The sequence below is a fragment of the Peromyscus eremicus genome, chromosome 2, assembly GCF_949786415.1.
Source record: "Peromyscus eremicus chromosome 2, PerEre_H2_v1, whole genome shotgun sequence".
NCBI lineage: Eukaryota > Metazoa > Chordata > Mammalia > Rodentia > Cricetidae > Peromyscus > Peromyscus eremicus.
This window is the reverse complement of record NC_081417.1, coordinates 148,526,723-148,546,212: the sequence shown is the minus strand read 5'-3', so window position 1 is coordinate 148,546,212 and position 19,490 is coordinate 148,526,723. Positions and strand designations below refer to the sequence as shown.

Sequence of the window (19,490 nt, the reverse complement as noted above, 5' to 3'; positions counted from 1 at the left end):
GAAGCATGGTAGGCCGTTCCCTCATTGAGGACCTCTACATACCTGAGAGTCTGTTGAGGAAGACAGAGAAGTGGAGGAGGAGGAGGAGGAGGAGGAGGAGGAGGAGGAGGAGGAGGAGGAGGAGGAGGATGGGGGACCTGCTCGTAGAGCGGCAGTTAGCTGGGGGTGGGGGCGAAGCCCACGAGGAGGGGGTTGGGGATGGGCAGCAAAACTGGCAAGGAGCTGCCAGATCTCAGCATCCACCCGCCTCTGAGCCTCATCCACCTGGGGGAAAGGAAGGATAGACAAGAACAGATGGACAAAAAGACACCCGTGAAGTTCTGCTTTGGCCCAGGTTGCACCAGCCCCATCCAGTTCCCCGACGTGGGCCACCTATGCGCCTGTGCTGATGTCTGCCACCCTCTCCGTGCGTCCTCCGCCTTCTCACTCCTAAGGCAGAGCATTCTTGGATGAATGCTGAATGTGGGATGGGTCTGCTGGGGAGGAACCCTGCCCAGGGTGCCCCGCAAGGGAAGGACAAAGTTCTGGGCAGTCGAGGCTGACAGCCATGTGTGTGGGGAGGAGGGGACAGCTGCCCACAGCACTACAGAAGCCATTCTGAGGAGTTTGTAGAACACTGGCTTATGCTGGCCTGGACAGGCGGAGTGGGCAGAGGTGGCCCAGGAAAGTCTGGGTCTTGGTTCAGGGTCTGATCCCTACCCAGACACAGCCTGCCCATGCCCTAGGTTACCTGTGATGCCCGCTGTGCCCGGCCCCTGCCCTCTGGGTCCCCAAGGATCCTCCCAGTTGTCACTGCTGCCCGCCACTGTTCCTCTGAGAGGGATGTACGGTTCTAATGGGGTAGAAGTCACAGGCCAGCTCAGCCCTCTCACAGGGCTCAGACTTGGAGCCATGGACAGCCCTTTCCCCATACATGGTGCCAGCAAGGAAGGCCATAGTGACTGGTTAGGGAGGCATGCCCTATCTCAGGGCTGGCACATAGGGTTACTCCAGGCTACTAGAAGGGCACATGCATAGAGGTTAATGGTGGCTGTGGAAATATATGGAGAAACTGGGGAACCAGGCATGGTCACATGGATTAACATCAAGTTAGTTTTCCTGTCCGCAGACCTCCAACTACTGGCACCGGAAACACACCACACAGCGGGTGGGGCACAGCACAGAACACGCCCCTCCAGACTCTCCTAGCAACAGTACAGGTTCAGGCAGGGCGTCCATGGGAACAGGACGTCTCCCATGCAGGGCGGAGGGCAGCCACGGACACACCACGTGCAGCATCCCCATTTCACACCACGCAGCAGGGGCATACCTGGTGAGCCCGGCGCAGCCGTGCCAGGTGAGCCTCCCTCTGTGGGGCACCAAGAGGCACCAGGGGAGGAGACAGAGAAAGGTCTGAGGGAGGCTGGGAAAGAAGGAACCCAGGGGAAGAGCGCAGGAGAAGGCAGCCAGGTTGGACAGAGGTGGTGCCTCTTTCTCTCCAAGGAGCAGGGACCAGAAGGCCTCAGAGCTCCAGTGCTGAGGGGACCAGGGTGTAGCTGACTAGGTACTGGCCTCAGCTGGTGGGGGACTCACACACTAAGTAAGTCCCACTCGTCCTGGTACCATGGCCATGACTGAGGACCACATGTGGGTGCTCTGGAGTTCTCCTTTTATTTACTATTTTTATTTATTTTTATTCTTGTGCATTAGTGTTTTGCCTACATGTTTGTCTATGTTGGATCCCCTGGAACTGGAGTTACAGACAGTTGTGAGCTGCCATGTAGGTGTTGAGATTGCACCCAGGTCCTCTGGGAGAGTAGCCAGTGCTCTTAACTGCTGAGCCATCTCTCCAGTCCCCTGGAGTTCACCTCTCGGATGCTGCCCGTCACAAGACCATCCTGGATGGCGTTGTCTTCCTAGCAGATCTCACTTCAGAGTCAAAATGATGGCTCCCCCTTGCCTAACTCAGCTTTTTAAGGGCAGGTCTGACCTGGAGGCAAACCCTGCCACTATTGCCCACTAGCTGTGGGACTCAGGTAAAGTTCTTGACCTCTCGAGCTTTACTTTCCTGTGCAGGGAAATGGCAGTGAGGCTGGCTGGTTCAGGCAATCATTCTGACTACACGCGTGTGTGTGTGTGTGTGTGTGTGTGTGTGTGTGTGTGTGTGTGTAGTCAGAGCTCAATAGAAACGACCCGAGAATCACCACGCCAGCACCCAGCACTCAGCCTGCAACACCCAGCGCAGATGAGCGCACGGAGGAATCCACACTGAAACTGCCTCACCATGCACAAGTTGCAGCCTGGCCTGAAAGCACAGTCGTTACCAGCTGAGTGCTCAGTATGCGTCAGGCACAATCCTTCCAGCCACCCTGGGCTGGGGAGGTCAGGTGTCCAGCTAGTGGACAGCACAGCTGAGACGTAATCTGAGGTCTTCTGGACCCCAAAGGCCACACACTGCATGACATGGCAGCCACATGGCAGACCTTGAACTTGTGTCTGAGTCCCCGTTGACCCCATGTTCAGCAAGGACCTGGCTCAGAGCTGGCTCCTGAGGAGGTGCTGCAGGCACCACTTACATCTTACCTTGTCTCCTTGGTACGTTTCTGGAAGCTGCCAGTAAAAGGACTCTTGGCCAAGGTGGGCGAAGTTGCCGAAAGAGAGCTGGTGCCCGCCATGTACTGATTCCACGGTGAAGCCTCCCGTTAGCTGACTATTGCGCTGTGGGTTCACCAGGGCAAAGCCTTGGAAGTCCCCAGGAGCAAAGTGGGTGGAGATCTGGCAGCAGGTGGAAAAACAAGTGTCAGAGAGGCGATGGATCAGACGCATCCGGGTGGACAGGGCACAGAAGGGTGCCAGGGAAGACATGGGGCTTGCTGAGACCAGGGCTGAGCGAGACACAATGGAGGGGGTGGGTATCGGGGTTAGATGAAGGGGATGCTCAGTGCTGAGATGAGCAATAACAGAGGCCCAGAAGGTCTTGAGACAGGAGTCAAGTCACTGGGCTCAGTGATGGAGGAGCAGTAAGGGAGGCCTAGAGATGGGCATCCTCCAGGGAGGCTGGCACCCAGCGAAGACAGTGCTCCCGACCATCAGGGGGCAGACTAGCTCTCACCTGGTGGCGTGAGTAGGAGGAGCTGGCACACTGCTGGGTGACACCCATGCAGAAACAGGGCAGGCAGCCTTGTGGGTTGCTGGCACTCAGGTGGAAGTGGTGGGGTCGGCATTGGCTGCAGGTGAGGCCTTCCACCTGGGCCTGGGGAAGATGGAAACAAAGATGTGTGAAGGGACTCAGGGGTGTCTGCTGGGCTCCAGAAGCCTCTGAGGCCAGTCTTCCAGACACTTGCAGCAGTTGTGAGCAGCCCTGTCTACCCACCCCTCAGGTACCATCTGACTTCCATTCAGCCCCAGTGGTGGACTGAGCTAGACCTCACAGAAGGCAGGACTTTGTTCTGACCTTGCAATGGCACTGACCGGAGGCGTCACAGTGACCGCTGACACTGCCATGGGGGTCACAGCCACAGCCTGGCCCCTCTGGCACCTGATCATTTCCTGAAGTATAAAGAAGGCACAGATGACACCCGCAAACCCTTCACCAAACACCCCCATCTCTGCCGCTCCCTAAGCCTGTCACTCAGCACCGAGAGGACCGCTGCCTGCTACTGAGGCTGTGGGCAGTGCCTTTTCCCGACCCCATGTGGCAGATGGAGAAGCCAAGAATCAGAAAGGTAAAGCCCCCTCTCCCAGGTCCCAGGGAAACAAAGGAGCTGTCCCAGCACTCCCTGGAAAGGAAGCACCCCCCTATGATCCCCCAAGTCTGCAACTCTACTCACTGTGGCATGGCTGGCCCTGAATGGGGTTACCATGGTAACCTGGGGCACACCTGCAGCAAGAGAGAGAGAAAGTGGAGTCCTGGGAAACTGGTGAAGAGCCTAGGCCCAAAGGGGATCTGGGCTTGGACTCAATGACCCCCACTGTAAGGGAAAAAACACTCATCAGCCTTTTGATAGATGAAGCGTGGGGGAGACAAAAGCAAGAGTAGGGCCAGGACCACAGCCGGTGAGTTGCTTTTATCAGGCCTTGACTCAAAAGGTCAAGATCAGGAGGCCTAACACAGATGGCCGGCGGTATGAGCCTGCATACAAGCACCTCCAGGAGATGGAGGTAGGACTATACACGGCTACATAATGAGCTTGTAGCTAGCCTGGGCTACATGAAACTCTATCTTAAAATAACAAAACAGAGGGTCTACTCGGAGGACGCTAGCCTGGGTAAGAGCAGGGATGGGCCGGAAGGTGGGCAGCAGACCAATGCCAGCCTGTAGGATGAGGCTCCCTAAGAGGAGAGCTGATGGCCTTTGAGAGCCTGTGCCACAGAGCGAAGAAGTCACAGCTTCGTTTGAATAGGATGGCTGGGACTCACTGAGGACTTTCAGGTGAACCCTCCTGGGCCCCTGGCGCTCCCCACCACCCATCTCACCTTTCACAGTGACGCCCGCTGTGGCCCGGTGAGCATGAGTCACAGGTGGGGTGGCCATCGGTGTCCAAGAAGCAAGTGTGGGCAGCCCTGAGAGAGAGGGAGAGGAAGACACGGACTGCTCCTACCGGGCACTCTCGTACACCAGGGAGGCGCGCAAAGTCTAGGCCAAGAGTTCCTTTCCCCCCGCCTCACTCGGTTCTGCTCAGAAGCGAAGGTGAGTCCGCTGTCCCCATTTAGGAAACTGGGGCTTTGAAAGCGGGGCTACCCGTCCCCAGGGACACACTGGGAAGTGACAACCAGGATTTAAAGCTGTAGCCGCTCCCCAGTGCTGGGCAACAGAGGGGGTAGCAAAGGTGGGCATTTCAGGGAAGAGTAGGGTCCAGACTCACTGGCCAGCAGCAGGGGCTCCATGGCATGGGCAGGGCTGGCAGTCCTGTGGTGTGCCCCGATGGGCATCCCCATAGTACCCTGGCTGGCACTGCTCACAGTGAACACCCACTGTGTGGTGCTGGCATCTCTGGAGGGACAGAGGGCAGGTTGAGGCTGGGCTCCTGGAAGCCAAGTCTCTCTGAGGATGGAGAGTGAAGGGGCAGGACTCACCTGGCAAACACCGGTCTCGGGCTCACAGACCTCGGAGTGGCCATGGCAGTTGCAGCGTTCACAGGTGCCCAGGTAGAGGCCACTGGGCATGCGTGTGTAGCCTGCGCTACATTCCTGGCAACAAAAGATGGTGGGAGTTGGGCATATGGAGAGAGACAAAGGAGGAAAGACCAGCAAGCACTGTGGAGGGAGCTGGGTGGACAGGTGGGGGGACCCAGGCTTGGCTCACCTGGCAGGAAGGGCCGCGGTACCCGAGTGGACAGGTACACTGCTCTACTTCCAATGCTGAGTTCTGGCCGGTGTTCTCTGGCACAGCCACGTCCATGCTGATGCCAGAGATCCTGGATGTGACAAGACTCATGGTGAAGGGATGCGCACTGTGCACTAGAAATACCTAGAGTTCCATGTCCCATCACCATGTGGCCTTCATTCTCCAGCAATCTTATGGGCTGCGGCAAACAGGTCACATCTGCTACTTCCTCCAAAAGGTTACCACCCTCTTCCCCCTCTTCGCCTGGACATGCTACACCACCCAGCTCCTCTGGGGACTTCTGGAAAGCTGACTCAGGGAGACAGTGGTCCCCAGCTTCTCAGGATTCTGTGAGGGAGGCAGCAGCATGCTTTCCGTTCCACAGGCAGATTGTGAGGGGCTATACCATGTTTCTGCTTAGTCTGGAGACCCCTCTGCCCTGCCCTGGCCCCAGCTACCTGCTCTCAGCCGGTTGCTGGGTGTAGGATGCTTGGATGAGGAGGGCATCGATGCCTGCCAGGGCCATCAGCAGGTGCTCCCGTGTGGCTGGATGCCCATCAGGCCGCTGCCATGCTTGCTGTCAAGGAAATGACATATGATCCATTCCTGCTAGGGTACTGAGGCCCCAAGAGAAAGGAACAAGAAGGGATGGGATGGGGCTCACCTCTCGGAAGGGCACTCTGAATTTGCCGGGCTGGCCAGGGCTGGGCTCCCATGAGGCATGGTGCTCTAACACGATACCATTGCCCTGCAGCACCACCAGCGGCTGTCTGTGCAGAGGTGCAGAACTGGGCCGGGGCCACTGGGTTACGGTGAAGTGCAGCTCTCCTCCATAGGAGGTCACCTAGGATAGGGGTAGACAGGTTTTCAGTGAGAGACTTCAGTTAGGCATGTTATTGCTATTCTCTCAATGCCCTGCCTGTCTTGTTCCTCTGTCCCACCCACCTTGTCTCCTCGGAAGCTGGCAGGAAGGCTCCAGAAGTAGGGTCTAGACAGGAGGTTCTGGAAGGAGGAGAATAACAGCTCCCCGGGTGCAGGGGACGAGATACCCTCACTGGTGGTGTGGGTGCCTGCGGCGGTCGTCAGGCTGAACTGAGAGGGCTCTTCGGAGGCCCCGAGCACCTGGAGATGGAGAACGTTGGGATGGGGCCGTTGTGGTGGTGGTAAGAGCCACCCTTTGTCCCTCCAACCCCGCCCCGCTGCCGCCCTGTCGTGGGTACCTGGGCACGGCTCCAGGAGGAACTGCTGCATTGGTGACTGACTCCCATGCAGAAGCACTTGAGGCAGCCATCAGGGTTCTTCTTGCTCAGGTGGAAAGAGCCGTCCGAACACTCATTGCATAAGCGCCCTACCACATTGCTCTGTGGACAGAGTCGGGAGCTGCAGGCTGGCCCACGGGAGGGGCTGCCTGGAACTAGAAGCCGAATCCACCCACAGTCTAGATGGGGGTCCCAGAGCACCATGGAAAACACATATATGTGAGGTATCACCACCGTCAGCACAATTACCACCAGCGCATGGGTGCTCACAGAAACTGCTCTCCCTTTTTTTCACTGACGGCTAAGAGGCTCACAAATAGCCTTGAAACAAAGCAGGCTGATTGAATTAATTGCCACTACAACTTAAGATGGCGAATTTCAAGCACCCTGCTGGTGTCTCTGCAGCCACCTCACTCAGCTTCCGTTAGAGCCTCAGAGGCTTCAGACATGAAACGGCACACAGGTCACTCAGTGTATTTATCCACTCTTCGCTACAAGATTGGGAGCGCCTGACTGCAAAGCTCGCCCAGTTCCTTTCTCTGCTGACACCAGATTCTCCCACCATCAATGTGATGTCAGCAGACCTGACAGAGCGATGCAGGCGACAGCCAGAATGCGTGCCACAGCTGCTGAGGGTGTGTCAGAAGACTGAACTCAGGGAGGCTGACTTCTTAATCAGTGCTCCTGCCCAAGGCCAGGACTTCTCACATGGTACAGAAGACCAGCTAGCCAGGTCTCTGGGCCTCAGGCAAGGCCAGTGTCCACTCGCCAAGGTACCGGAGAGGGTAGGATCTCTTTCCTCCCTTGGCCACAGTGAGGCTGGGCCCAAGGTCTTGGGGAGAGAGTAAACAGCCCATGTACCTTACAGCGGCAGGCCTCTCCGGTGGTAGAACTCAGGGTACCTCGCTCATCACAGCGCACAAGTTCCTGGGCTGGAGGCGGAAGGAAAGCATTGGCAGATTGAGTAAGAATGGGTGGCTCTCCAGGGATTCTGCGTATGGGCTGGGAAGGGGGAGAGGTGCCCAGCCCAGCAGGGTATGAGAGGAGGCAGTCACAATACTCACTGACGGGCCTGCACTTCCCTCCTGGCTGGATGGGGTTGCCTTCATATCCAGGGGCACAGCTGGGGGAAACAACGCCGTCAAACCCAGCCTGAACATCCTGTCTCCACCCCCAATACTGTCAGCGTCTCCTTACCTTTCACAGCGACGGCCAGTGTAGCCTGGGGCACACGCATCGCAGGTGGCTTGGCCATCCGTGTCCAGGAAGCAAGTAACTGAGAATCTGTGGGGATCAAGTGGGCAGGGTAGAAGGGTAGGACTAGGTGCCAGGCCTGACATGCTCGCCCCAGGAAATGACTTCTATCCTCACGGGCACACACAGAGGTATGATGCCATCTCCCGGCCCGTTCTTGCTCTGTGGCCTCATAGCAACCGTAGGACGGGAGACCGGCCCATTATACAGAAAGGGAAAATGAAGTCCACGAGAGATCGAAGAGCATGGGACAAGTCAGTGAGCAGGTCAGGACTGGAATCCATGTGGGTACCTGGTTCCCCTGGCAAAGCATAACCCTACTTGCCACACTACCATATCCTGAGCGGGGGGTCTGACCTTCGGGAGGCGTCGATGTACGGGCAGGGGCAGGGCCGGCAGGCAGTGGCTGTGGCTTTTGTGGCGTCCCCAAAGAAGCCAGGCTTGCACTTGTTACACTGAGGTCCTTCTGTGTTGTGTTGACAATTCTAGGACAGGAAAGGGTAGGGGGTGGCTTAGGTCCTACTGAGCAGAGCTGGGCCAGACAGGCTCTAGAATGTTCCACAGCTATGTAGATAGTAGCATTCAGGTGCTTCCCTGGCAGTGGTAGTCCAGCATGGAAGCCAGTCCCATGTATGGTTCCAAGCACCTCTTGATACGGATTCAAAATCTGTCACCCTCTTCCAGGCTGCACCCAGGGCCAGTTCTGCCTTAGAGTCCATTCGGTCACCCCTACAGCTGCTCTGGGATCTGAAGGCCCTGTCTGTGCATTCTCTTTGATCAGCTCCACAATCCTAGTCCTCATCACTATTCCCAAAGAGAATGTGTAATGTCTAGGCCACGCTTCTTCCAGCCCTCGCCGAGGGGGGAGAGACTTTCAGCTCTTGTCCAGACACCGATTCTCTTGTTAACGTATCCCAGGTCATGGTCGTTCACCTGGAGCCATTCAAGCTGTTCTAGAGGTCATGCACTGTTCGTGGAGGCAGGGGAGTCCCACCTCTATCCAATGTCCGAGTGGCTGCTACTCACCAGGCAGTGGCCATAGACAGGGTCACAGGAGCTGGCGTGGCCATTGCAATTACAGCCAGAGCAGGTGCCCAGGTAGGGCCCGCCAGGCACCCGGGTGAAGTGGGCATCGCAGCTCTCACAAGACAAACCAGAATAGCCAATGGGGCATCTGGGGGGGAGAGGATCAAGAGAATGGTTCAGGAACTACAGGCTCTGCTGCTTCACTTCTACCCCGGAGAGCATTCCCACGATCCCCAGCCCCACGGGGGCAGGCACCTGCACTCCTCCACACTGTGAGCACGGCCGTGGCTGGTGCTATGGGTGACAGTGGTGTCCATGATGACGTCACTCAGCCCCACACTGGCCATCTTGGTGTTGTACACCGTCTGTAGCAGTATGGCCTCCAGGCCCGCCAGTGCCTGCAGCATCTCAGCCCGCTGCACAGGCCGGCCAGACTCATGGATCCAGTGCTCCTGCAGGGGACAAGGTTGTTTTGTCCATCAGTGCCTGCATGGCATGCATCACTCCGCTCTGGCTAATCCCCTCCCCGCTCCTAGACCAACCCCTGGGACTCAGGTGCCACCAACCTCAGAGAGCTGGATCTGGCGCTGGTTCAGAGTTCCGGGATGCGTGGGTGTGTGGCCTCGAGAGTGGAGGCGGTACCCTGCACCCACGAGGATCACATCCGGTTTCTGCACTGGCTCCAACATGCCTCGTGCCAGCTCATAGCGTACCCTGTAGCGTAGGGAGCCACCATAGGAGTCCACCTGGCCAAGACAGGTTAGGTCAGAGCTGGGCAGCCGTTCTCAAGCATCTGTATCCTGTCCTCTCTTTCTTCACTCTGCTCATCTAAGGCTCCTGCAGTGCCTGGCATTGAAGGCTCATAGAGAACTAGGCATGGGGAGCCCAGTCCATGGCAGACAGTATGTAACGCTGTACCCATGGAGGCCAGTTTGGGGCACTCTAGCCAGCCCAGAGTAGGAGGGTTGGGAGAGCAGCCCGTGGAGATCTTGCCTGCTTCAGAGTGAGCAGAGACTGAGCAGGCCCTGCCCTCACCTTGTTACCCAGAAACTGCTTGGGTAGGGCCCAGAAAGCGTCATGGACAAGGAAGCGGCGAGACAGGTCAACCAGCTGGAACTCTTGCAGGGCTGGGTCAATCTGCAGCTGGGTAGAGGAGAGGGGTGGCACACCGGGCTGCGAGGGCATGGTCACATTCACACCTGCAAGAACAGAAGAGGTAGGGTAAAGACTGCAGCCTCTGATTAGCGGAGAACAGCCACCCTGAGAGCTGGGACCCAGGAATGGGTAACTGAGAGAAAACAGAGGCCTCTCTCTCTGGAAATTAGGAAGTAGCCAAGCAGAGCTGGGCATGGCACACACCTGTAATCCCAGCACTCCTGGAGGATCATGAGTTCAAGCTGGAGGCCAGCCTGGGATACATAAAACCCTGTTTTAATTTCTCTACCCCCACTGCCAAAAGCACCATTAGTTCTTTGCTCTTTGCAGTCATTTTGCCTGCTGAAGTTTTGGTGCATGCTGGAGGGAAGACCATCACTGCAGTGACAGCTGGGAGCCATGTGAGAAACCACAGTCAAGGATAGGGCAAGAGGCTCAGTGTGGCAGGGCTTCCCAGAGCCTTGGGGCCATCGGGCTGGCAACAGACCACTGAGGTTAGCAGAGAACTATGTAGGTCTGAAGAGCAGAAACCCAAGGCCTGGCTCCACTATGTTCCTGGGGCCTGAGCCTGGACAAAGGCCTGTTTCCTCATCTAGAAAAGGATGTTCCTGGTGGCCCAACTCACCGAGTAATAAAGCTAACATGCACAAGCTGACTTAAAAAGCTTAAAAATGAGGGAAGGAAGTGCTCAAAAAAGGGCTCACCCTTATTGTCAGGAAGGGTCACTGGTCCAACCCTCTCCCCACATGTGATTTCCCTGCAGCACCCTGCCAGCCCCCAGGGCAGTGCCAGTTCACAGGACAGTAGGAATACTTGGTATCTACACTCAGTCATTTGATACTCACTTATCATTGGTGGCGATCCAATAATTTTGCTTTTTGTGTGGTGTGTGTGTGTGTGTGTGTGTGTGCGCGCGCGTGTGCGTGCGCGCACGCCTGCACACCTGTGGTGGTCAGAGGTTGACGTCGGGGGGAAAAAAAACCCAATGTTATTTATTTATGTGTGTGCATGAACACGCCACAGCATGTCGGAGGTCCACCTTAGGCAATCAGGTCTCTCCTTACATCATGATGGTTGAAGGGACTGAACTTAGATTGTCAATCAAGCTTGGAGGTAAGTACCATTACCCACTAAGCCATCTCACAAGCCTTCCAGCTCTGTTTAGTTGGTTTGTTTTTGTTTTTGTCTCTGTATACAGCTCTGGCTGCCCTGGAACTCACCCTGTAGACCAGGCAGCCTCAAACTCACAGAGATCTGCCCGACTCTGGCTCCCAGTTTTTGGGATTAAAGGTGTGTACCACCATGCTTGGCTCCTCCACCTATTTTTTAAAATGATTTATTTTATTGTTTCAATCCACAAATGCATGTTTTTGGGGATGTGCATACATAAATAGGTGTAGATGCCAGCAGGATTCAGAAGAGGATGTTGGGTCCCCTGGAGCTGGAGTTACAGGTGTTTGTGAGCTGCCTAACAGGTGCTGGGAATTGAACCACCATCCTTTGGAAGAACATCAAGCACTCTTAACCAATATACGAACTCCCCAAATCCGTATCTGTTTTTTTGAGATGGGGTTTCTCACTGACCCTGGAACTTGACTGCTACACTGACTGGCCAGCGGTCCTAGGAATCCTTCTGTTTCTGCCTCCCCAGGGCTGAAGTTTCAGGCTCATATTATTGTACTTGGCTTTCACGTGGGTGCTGGGGATCAAACTTGGGTCCTCAATGCTTGTGTGGCAAGCATTTCACTGACTCAGCCATCTCCCCAACCCTCTTTTTAGTAGTGTGTGTGTGTGTGTGTGTGTGTGTGTGTGTGTGTGTAGACGTGGGGCCTAGACTACGGAGTCTGTCCTCCCTACAACCCAAGGCAGGGAAGCTACAAACGTGGATCTGGCTTGTCCTAAAGGTTTTTCTGACATAACGCAGTGTTTCTGGGTTACTCCCTACCCTTTGGCCCTGGTCCTTCTCCATCTGTCCCAGGTTCCCAGAAGCCTGGAGCCCACCCATGCACATACCCTTGAAGTTATTGGGCTGGTCAAAGCTCAGCCGGATATGGTCCCAGAAGCGCCGGCTGCTCTGGCACACGTTGGTCACACCAAAGCAGAAGCAGGGCAGGCAGGAGGCACTGTTCTCCAGGTAGAAGTGTCCATCAGGGCAGGGGCCTGCCAGAAGGCAGAGAAGGGGCTGTGGTTGGTCACCAGCAGGAGGTCCTGTGGCACTGGTGCTGGTCATCCACCCTACACCCACCCATCTACAGCACCTCGCTGCGGGACAAGCTCCAGCACGCCATCTGGAATGCCGAACACCATGCCACGTGCGTTCATGGCCTCACAGGTGTATGCGCCCTGGTCCGCCTCCTTCACATCTCGGATGATCAGTGTGCCACGCCCTCCCTTGCTGGTCATTGTCACCCTGGTATACACCAAGACAGTGGTAGGTTAAGCTTGAGGCACAGACTCAGCATCTTCCACAGGCAAATCACCCCCACCTGAGCTGCACCTGGGATGAACAGGGATGTGGCCCCAGTTGAGTCTCCAGTTGATGATGGGTGTGGGGACACCAATGGCTACACAGGTGAAAGTCACTGTCTGGCCCCGGGAAGCCTGGATGGACTGCTGGGGAGGGGTCACCACCTGGGGAGGCACTGGAGACAGCAGAGCAGGAGTGGCGTGTTTAATGGGCAGTTGGGGCAGGAAGTGCCGGAAGAGAGACTGGGAATAGAAAGCAGATGGAAAGTGGAACCCACCCAGCGCCATCCCTGCTCCACCCCCAGCTCCTCACTCACTGCAGCCAAACTCATCACTTCGGTCAGGACAGTCGGTTTCCTCGTCACAGTGGAAGCTGGCTGGGATGCACCGGTTGGTGGAGACGCACCGGAACTCCGTGGGCCCACATTCTTCCCCATGCTCCTTGATGGCTGAGGACAAAACCAGGTGAAGTGAGCACAGGGCAGTGTCTGCAGGGCAACATGGCTTAGCTACCACCTTCTTCGCCTTCTTCAGGTGTCCTTTGGGTCACTCCCTTCATCTTGCCCACATTACCCAAAATGCCTCCAAAACGGAGCCAAATACAATGGGTTATAAAGTGAGCAGGTTCTGGCATTCTGTTACAACATAAAACAGACTGAGTAGGCCATGGGTTAGGCTGGGACCCACACATCAGTCCAGGACACCATCTTCACAGAGATCCGCCTATCCAGGCCTCTCACCAATACCAACACAGTAACAAAGAAAAGACTAAAGTTTTCCCAAATGCAGTAGAGCAGGAGAGACATGGCCAGCGGCTGTCTGCTAACGGCAGTTCCAAACACGGGAACTTGGACGTTGGTCTGCAGGGTCCCTCACCAGGAAGGCCAGCACGCCTCCCAGAGCACGGGACAGAAGAACACAGACTACAGGATAGGGGCACAGTGGGGCCTGGCGTACTCACGGCAATCAGCCTCATCTGTGTGGTCCTCACAGTCGAAGTCACCATCACAGCGCCACAACTTGAGAGCACAGTGTCCGTTTCCGCAGGCGAACTCATTAGGTTCGCAGGGTGGAGAGGGCCCTGTGCGGACCAGGCAGGGAGTCGCAATGGTCCTTTGCTGAGCAGACCCAGTCCCCGCGCTCCTGTCCTGCACAGCACTCACCACAGTCCAGTTCGTCACTGCCATCCTTGCAGTCTTCCTGCCCATCACAAAGGTAGTCTTTGGGGATGCAATGCCCACTGTGGCACCTGGCCTCCTGGAGTCCACAGGCTGTGGGCCAGACAACGCTGGGTAACAGTAACTGAGGTCCATGGGTGACTAGCAGTGGAGGTGTTGTAACCGCCTCTGGCCACAGCGGTGACGGTGACACCTTTACAATGGCGGGTGGCAAGGAGCTGACTTCCGGGAGTGCCTCCTCTGTGAACAGGACCCCTTGATGTTTAGTGAATGGGTGGCTCTCACCCCTCGTCCCACAGTCCCCCATGCTCCCTGGAGTTTACCCCATGACTAGCTTCTGCCATCACTCTTTTTCCATCCCCACCCTCTCCAGACCTGCCTCTCTGCCTGCACCAAACCCTTATAGTCCAGAGGACCCAGAGATGTAGCCCCACCCTGGGCAGGCCACCAGGGACCCCGTGAGGTTCCCGACAGCTTCTCACCGCAATTGAGCTCATCCGACATGTCCCTGCAGTCAGGTCGCCGATCACAGCGATACTCCAGAGCCACACACTCATTATGGCTGTGGCAAGCAAACTCGGTTTCGGTGCAGACCCTTGGGAGGTGGGGCACTGTTGGGGGGGGGTGACAGGAGAGAGTCAGGCAGCAGGCTGAGGGAGCTGGCAGTGTGACAGACAGCACCGGCAAGGCATGGCTGTGAGTGGCACTGGTGCCCCCGAGTCAGGCCACTGTGGCAGACAGCAAGAGCAAGAAGCACTTGGTGGGCACACACGTGGCACACGTGGAACACAGTGCAGGACCCCTTATGCGGACCTTCACACGGGTGACATGCCTCACACATGCAGCCACCATGCCATACACGTGCAGGCTACAGCCTGGCCCCAGTGAGGCCAAAGAGACGGAGGGAGGAGGCAGCCATGTGGCCTTTGCCCTTCTTTTCTCCCTCCATCTGTTAGGTTTTCTAGGAACCCCCTGGACCTCGGCCAGGCTCACACTCTCACCTGGTGTCACTGTGACCCCCACAGCAGCTGGGGGTGGCGGGGGGGTCTGTGCTGGAAAGGAAGCTGTAGTCAGCAACCATCCCACCTGGGACCTGGAAACTGAGGCCCGCCCTGAGCCTGCTGCTGCCGCCTCCCGCCCTGAGAACTCACTGAAGGTGGGAATAGATGGCTAGGTCTCCAGCAAACTTTAGGCCTGGGTCGGAAGACCCAGCAGAGCAAGTTTGACTTTGGGGTGCACTGGTAGGTTTTACATGCAGAACAACTTTGGGCCCATTTCCTGTCCTCTCTGGGCTGGTTTCTCTTTTGTTTCCCATCTGTCATGGGTTCTAGAGAGAGCAGCACAAACACAGGATGTGGCTTGCATCCCCACTAGTGTGCATGGCTGTTCTTCCTTTCTGAGCCTCAGCTCCCTCATCATGAATACAAGAGGAACACTTCATGGAGCCTGGGAGGCCTGTGTGGATGCTGGGTATCAGGGCTTTATGCACAGGGCCTGCATTCACTTGGGGCTTGGGGAATGACTGATGGGTTTTAGTACAAAAAGAGTGTTGTGTGTGTGTGCGTGTGTGTGTGTGGTGTGTGTGTGTGTGTGTGTGTGTGTGTGTGTGTGTGTATGCGTAATGTGTCTTTGCATGTATAGATGCATATCATAAAGATGCACATGTATGTAATTGATATGTGTGGGTCTGGAGGCCTGAGACTAACATGGATGATCTTCCTTGATCGATCTTCACCTTTTATACTATGGCAGGGTCTCTCTCTTGAATCAGAGCTTGCTGATTCTGTAGTCTAGCTAGCTAGCTTGCTCTGAGGATCTCGCCTCTGCCTCCAGACAGCTGGAATTACAGGTGGATTGCCACACTCTCCCGGGATGTACATGGGTGCTAAGGATCTGAAGCCCAGGCTTCTTCACCTGCCGAATCACCTCCCCAGCCCCACAACTGTTGGTTTTGCTGAATGCCAATGTCTTTTGACTTGGAAATGCTGTATGAAGGAGGAGTTTTATCTACTGTCAATACACAAAGATCTGTGAGGATATAGCCTCCTGGGTCCACAGAGGAAGCAGCTTGGCTCTAACCAAATGGAGATTTACAGAGCCTGTCTTCAGTGGTGTGCTAGTCCCAGTCAAGAAGATACAAGGCAGAGACACCAAAACGGGCCAGAGTCTGAAGAACTGGAGGGGTGACCCCCGTTTGGAGGACAGACTCACCTGTGCCCAGGCGTCGGAACTTGAACCCCCAAGGGGAGGTGATGTAGGGGCCAATGGAGCCTCTGGAGACCACTGTGTACAGCACATTCTGAATCTGAGCCCCATCCGAATTCCCTTCAGAGCCCACATCCAGTTCAACAAAGACCCAGCCATCCAGCTCCCTAAGGAGAAAGAGGCCTATGAGCTCCATACCTCTATCAAGTTCCTGTCGTGATGTCCAGCCCTGTATCTGGGCAGCCCGTGCCTAGGGTAGGGACATCTCTGGTGTAGGATATCCCATCTATGCTCTCTGAAATCCTGTCAAGTATGACCCATCCCTGCTGGGTAATGGTGACACATGCCTTTAATCCCAGCACTCGGGAGGCAGAGTCAGGAGGATCTCTGTGAGTTTGAGGCCAGCCTAGTCTACAGAGCGAGTTCCAGGGCAGCCAGGGCTACACAGAGTAACCCTGTCTTGAAAAAACAAAAATAAAAACCAAAAATGACCCATCCCTTCAGACCCTCCCTGCCCTGCTCTCGGTAGCCAAGCCCCTTCCCATCCTCGGCTCCTCTTGGTTGCTCCCACCACTCCCATCCCCAGGAACCCATCTCACTTGATGAACACCACGCTGACAATCTGGTCTCCAGGGATCTTCAAGTACTCTGACTCCAGCTGTGGGGACACACCACCATCAGATGCCTCCCACATTCTCCAGTACTGCCTGCCACCCCTGGGGCGCCTCCAACCCCAGGTAACTCTCTCCCGCGTACCTTATCCACCACAGCATCCGACACCTCTCGGAACTCCTTGGTGTTCGCATCCTCCAGCTGGGGGGTGTACTCAATGGACCGAGTAAAATTTACCAGAGCCCGGAAATAGACTGGAAAAAAGGTAGAATGTCATGGTGAAGGGCCCAGTTTGGCGGGTGGGAGCCCAATCGGCAGGCTGAAAATAAGGTGTTGGACTGCCACACAGGCTGATACCTGTGTACCTGCAGAAAGGCCCAGTACTCTCTGTCACAGCACAGCCTGCAGAAGCCTGAAAGGCCTGCCCAAGGCTCAGAGGAGGCTGGGCAGGAAGGGGCAGTTTTCAGGACACTGGGTTGCATGAGATCGCCCCTTTATCGTGATGTGTTTTCCCAGCCAGTTCCTATTCATTCTTCTGGTCTCAGCTCAGCCACCATACTCTCTAAGACCACCACCTGGGCTGCCCCAGCTGGTGTGGGGTCCCCACTCGGGGCTCTCACAGCACCTCTGCTTTCCAAAATGGGAACCTTCCTTCCCTCGTCACATCAATTCTGCTGGGTACACCGGGGCCACACAGCACCACAGGAACTATTGGGTCCTGAGTCGGCTACTTCAGAAACTGATCTGCCTCAGTGGAAGTCTTATTCCTTCCTCATAAAATGTGGGGATGAGGGAGTCAGCCACATTGATACCCCAGGGCTGCTGCCCAGAGTAAAGGATGCTTGGCTTCCCACACTGCTCTTGTGTGCAGAGCTGGCACTTGGGGATGAGAAGCATGGTCACCTCTCACCCTGCCCCACCAAACCAGAAGCTCCATGGGGAAAGGAGGAACTCACCCATTTGTGGCCCAAGTGCCTATCTGTGAGCCACGACCAAATAAACTCATGTCATCCTGGTGTGACTATAACATACAGCTGATGTTTCCTTCAGCACTGCATGTACACAACACCGTTTATAGCCACTGATTATCATGCCGGCTGGAGTTTGGATCTCAAGTCTCCCAAAGGCCCACGTGTTGAAAACTTGGTCCCCAGCTTAGAGCACTGTTAGAAAGTAGCAGACCTTTTAGACATCTCCCCAGTCTGTCTGTTTGTCGTTGCTGCTGTAGGGGCGGGACCTAATGAATGGAAGTTAGGTCATTGAGGGCCTGGCCTTGAAAGGGACATTGAGACTCAGCCCTTCTATGTCTGTCTCTCTCTGCCTCCCAGACACTACTAGGTGAACCGGACTCCTCTGCTACACCGCCACCACGGTATACTGTGCCAGCACAGGCCCAGAGCAGCAGAGCCAAACGGCCAAGGTCTGAAACTGTGGACTTAAATAAATTTTCCTTCCTTAAAAGTCGATTACCAGGGCTGGAGAGATTGCTTAGTGGTTAAGACTGCTCTACCAGAGGACCTGGGTTCGATTCCCAGCACCCACATGGCAGCTCACAACTGTCTGTAACTCCAGTTCCAGGGCACCTGGCACCCTCACACAGACATACATGCAAGCAAAACACCAATGCACATAATAAATTAAAAAAAAAAAAAAAACAAAAACTGCCTCTGGTATTAGGTCACAGTGAAAGATGGCTGGGCAGCACAACGTTCCTGAGTTAGAAATGTGGATTAAACTCTCTATTGGCAAATGAGTCAGACATTTGTATGTATACATACAAGCACATCCCTGTGCACTCACCCATGCATATACAGAGCCTGACACAAATAATGACCAAACCAAGCTATGCCATCTACCTACATTACACAGAGAATGGTGTGTGAACACATAGAAACACACACACTCCCATATTCTCAATTTTCTTTTTGTGTTTGTGTGATATATGCACACATGTAGCAGGTGCACATTCCCATGAACCCATGGAGGCCAGAGGAAGACACGAAGTGTCTTGTTCTATCAGTCTGCTTTCTTCCCTGGAGACGGGGTCTCGCACTGAACCTGAAGCTGGGTTGGCAGACAGCAAACCCCAGCCATTCTGTTTCTGTTCCAATCAGAGCTGGGGTTACAGGGCCTCGGGGCCAAGATGGGCTTTTAACATGGATGCTGAGGATTTGAACTCAGGGTCTCATGCTTAGGCAGCAAGTGGTCTTTTTGTCTTGTTTTGTTTTTTTGAGACAGAGTCTCTCTACATGGCCCTGGATGTCCTGGAACTCATTCTGTAGACCAAGCTAGCCTCGAACTCACAGAGATCCACCTGCCTCTGCCGCCTGGATGGTAGGATTAAAGGCGTGCATCATCATGCCCAGCCCAGCAAGTGCTCTTATTCAATAGAGCTCTTTCTCCAGCTCCTGTTTTTTTATGGTTGTTGTTGTTTGAGACAGGGTCTCAGATTCTGGGTTAGCATTGGTATGTATCCAGGTATGTATCATGTTGACCATGAACTTTTTTTTTTTTTTTTTGAGGTAGTGTCTCATGTAGCCCACACTAAGATCAAATATAACATGTAGCCAAGGATGACTGCTGTGGGATGGTCTGTATGTCAAATGTGTTGATGATTGGTCAATAAATAAATCACTGATTGGCCAGTGGCTAGGCAGGAAGTATAGGCGGGACTAACAGAGAGGAGAATTGAGAGAACAGGAAGCTGGGTGAGAGAGACACTGCCAGCCGCCACCATGACAAACAGCATGTGAAGATGCCAGTAAGCCACGAGCCATGTGGCAAGGTATAGATTAATGGAAATGGATTAATTTAAGGTGTAAGGACAGTTAGCAAGAAGCCTGCCACGGCCATACAGTTTGTAAGCAATATAAGTCTCTGTGTTTACTTGGTCGGGTCTGAGCAGCTGTGGGACTGGCGGGTGACAGAGATTTGTCCTGACTGTGGGCCAGGCAGGAAAACTCTAGCTACAGATGACCTCAAACTTCTGATGTTCCTGCCTCTATTTCCAGAATGCTGGGATCAAAGGCA

The 19,490-nt window shown here is 55.1% G+C and overlaps 1 protein-coding gene across 2 annotated transcripts in view; it reads right to left on the bottom strand.

Annotated features, from left to right (window-relative positions):
• Hspg2 (heparan sulfate proteoglycan 2) overlaps window positions 1–19,490 on the bottom strand; it is a 100,854-nt gene that overhangs the window by 42,827 nt on the left and 38,537 nt on the right. The window contains exons 4-34 of one of the 2 annotated variants that reach the window (XM_059255222.1): window positions 16,605–16,714; window positions 16,448–16,506; window positions 15,855–16,015; window positions 14,645–14,695; window positions 14,126–14,254; window positions 13,629–13,883; window positions 13,427–13,546; window positions 12,783–12,914; window positions 12,497–12,641; window positions 12,258–12,409; window positions 12,013–12,159; window positions 9,880–10,043; window positions 9,411–9,590; window positions 9,100–9,296; window positions 8,845–8,992; window positions 8,176–8,303; window positions 7,762–7,848; window positions 7,629–7,687; window positions 7,426–7,496; window positions 6,526–6,666; window positions 6,251–6,427; window positions 5,970–6,149; window positions 5,764–5,882; window positions 5,285–5,396; window positions 5,056–5,169; window positions 4,845–4,972; window positions 4,456–4,542; window positions 3,810–3,859; window positions 3,434–3,528; window positions 3,092–3,232; window positions 2,563–2,754 (exon numbers count right to left, since the gene is read on the bottom strand). In XM_059255222.1, coding sequence (XP_059111205.1) covers window positions 2,563–2,754; window positions 3,092–3,232; window positions 3,434–3,528; window positions 3,810–3,859; window positions 4,456–4,542; window positions 4,845–4,972; window positions 5,056–5,169; window positions 5,285–5,396; window positions 5,764–5,882; window positions 5,970–6,149; window positions 6,251–6,427; window positions 6,526–6,666; window positions 7,426–7,496; window positions 7,629–7,687; window positions 7,762–7,848; window positions 8,176–8,303; window positions 8,845–8,992; window positions 9,100–9,296; window positions 9,411–9,590; window positions 9,880–10,043; window positions 12,013–12,159; window positions 12,258–12,409; window positions 12,497–12,641; window positions 12,783–12,914; window positions 13,427–13,546; window positions 13,629–13,883; window positions 14,126–14,254; window positions 14,645–14,695; window positions 15,855–16,015; window positions 16,448–16,506; window positions 16,605–16,714 — 4,031 coding nt within the window. The remainder of the gene's footprint in view (window positions 1–2,562; window positions 2,755–3,091; window positions 3,233–3,433; window positions 3,529–3,809; window positions 3,860–4,455; window positions 4,543–4,844; window positions 4,973–5,055; window positions 5,170–5,284; window positions 5,397–5,763; window positions 5,883–5,969; window positions 6,150–6,250; window positions 6,428–6,525; window positions 6,667–7,425; window positions 7,497–7,628; window positions 7,688–7,761; window positions 7,849–8,175; window positions 8,304–8,844; window positions 8,993–9,099; window positions 9,297–9,410; window positions 9,591–9,879; window positions 10,044–12,012; window positions 12,160–12,257; window positions 12,410–12,496; window positions 12,642–12,782; window positions 12,915–13,426; window positions 13,547–13,628; window positions 13,884–14,125; window positions 14,255–14,644; window positions 14,696–15,854; window positions 16,016–16,447; window positions 16,507–16,604; window positions 16,715–19,490) is intronic. The other variant, XM_059255221.1, reaches the window with a different exon arrangement.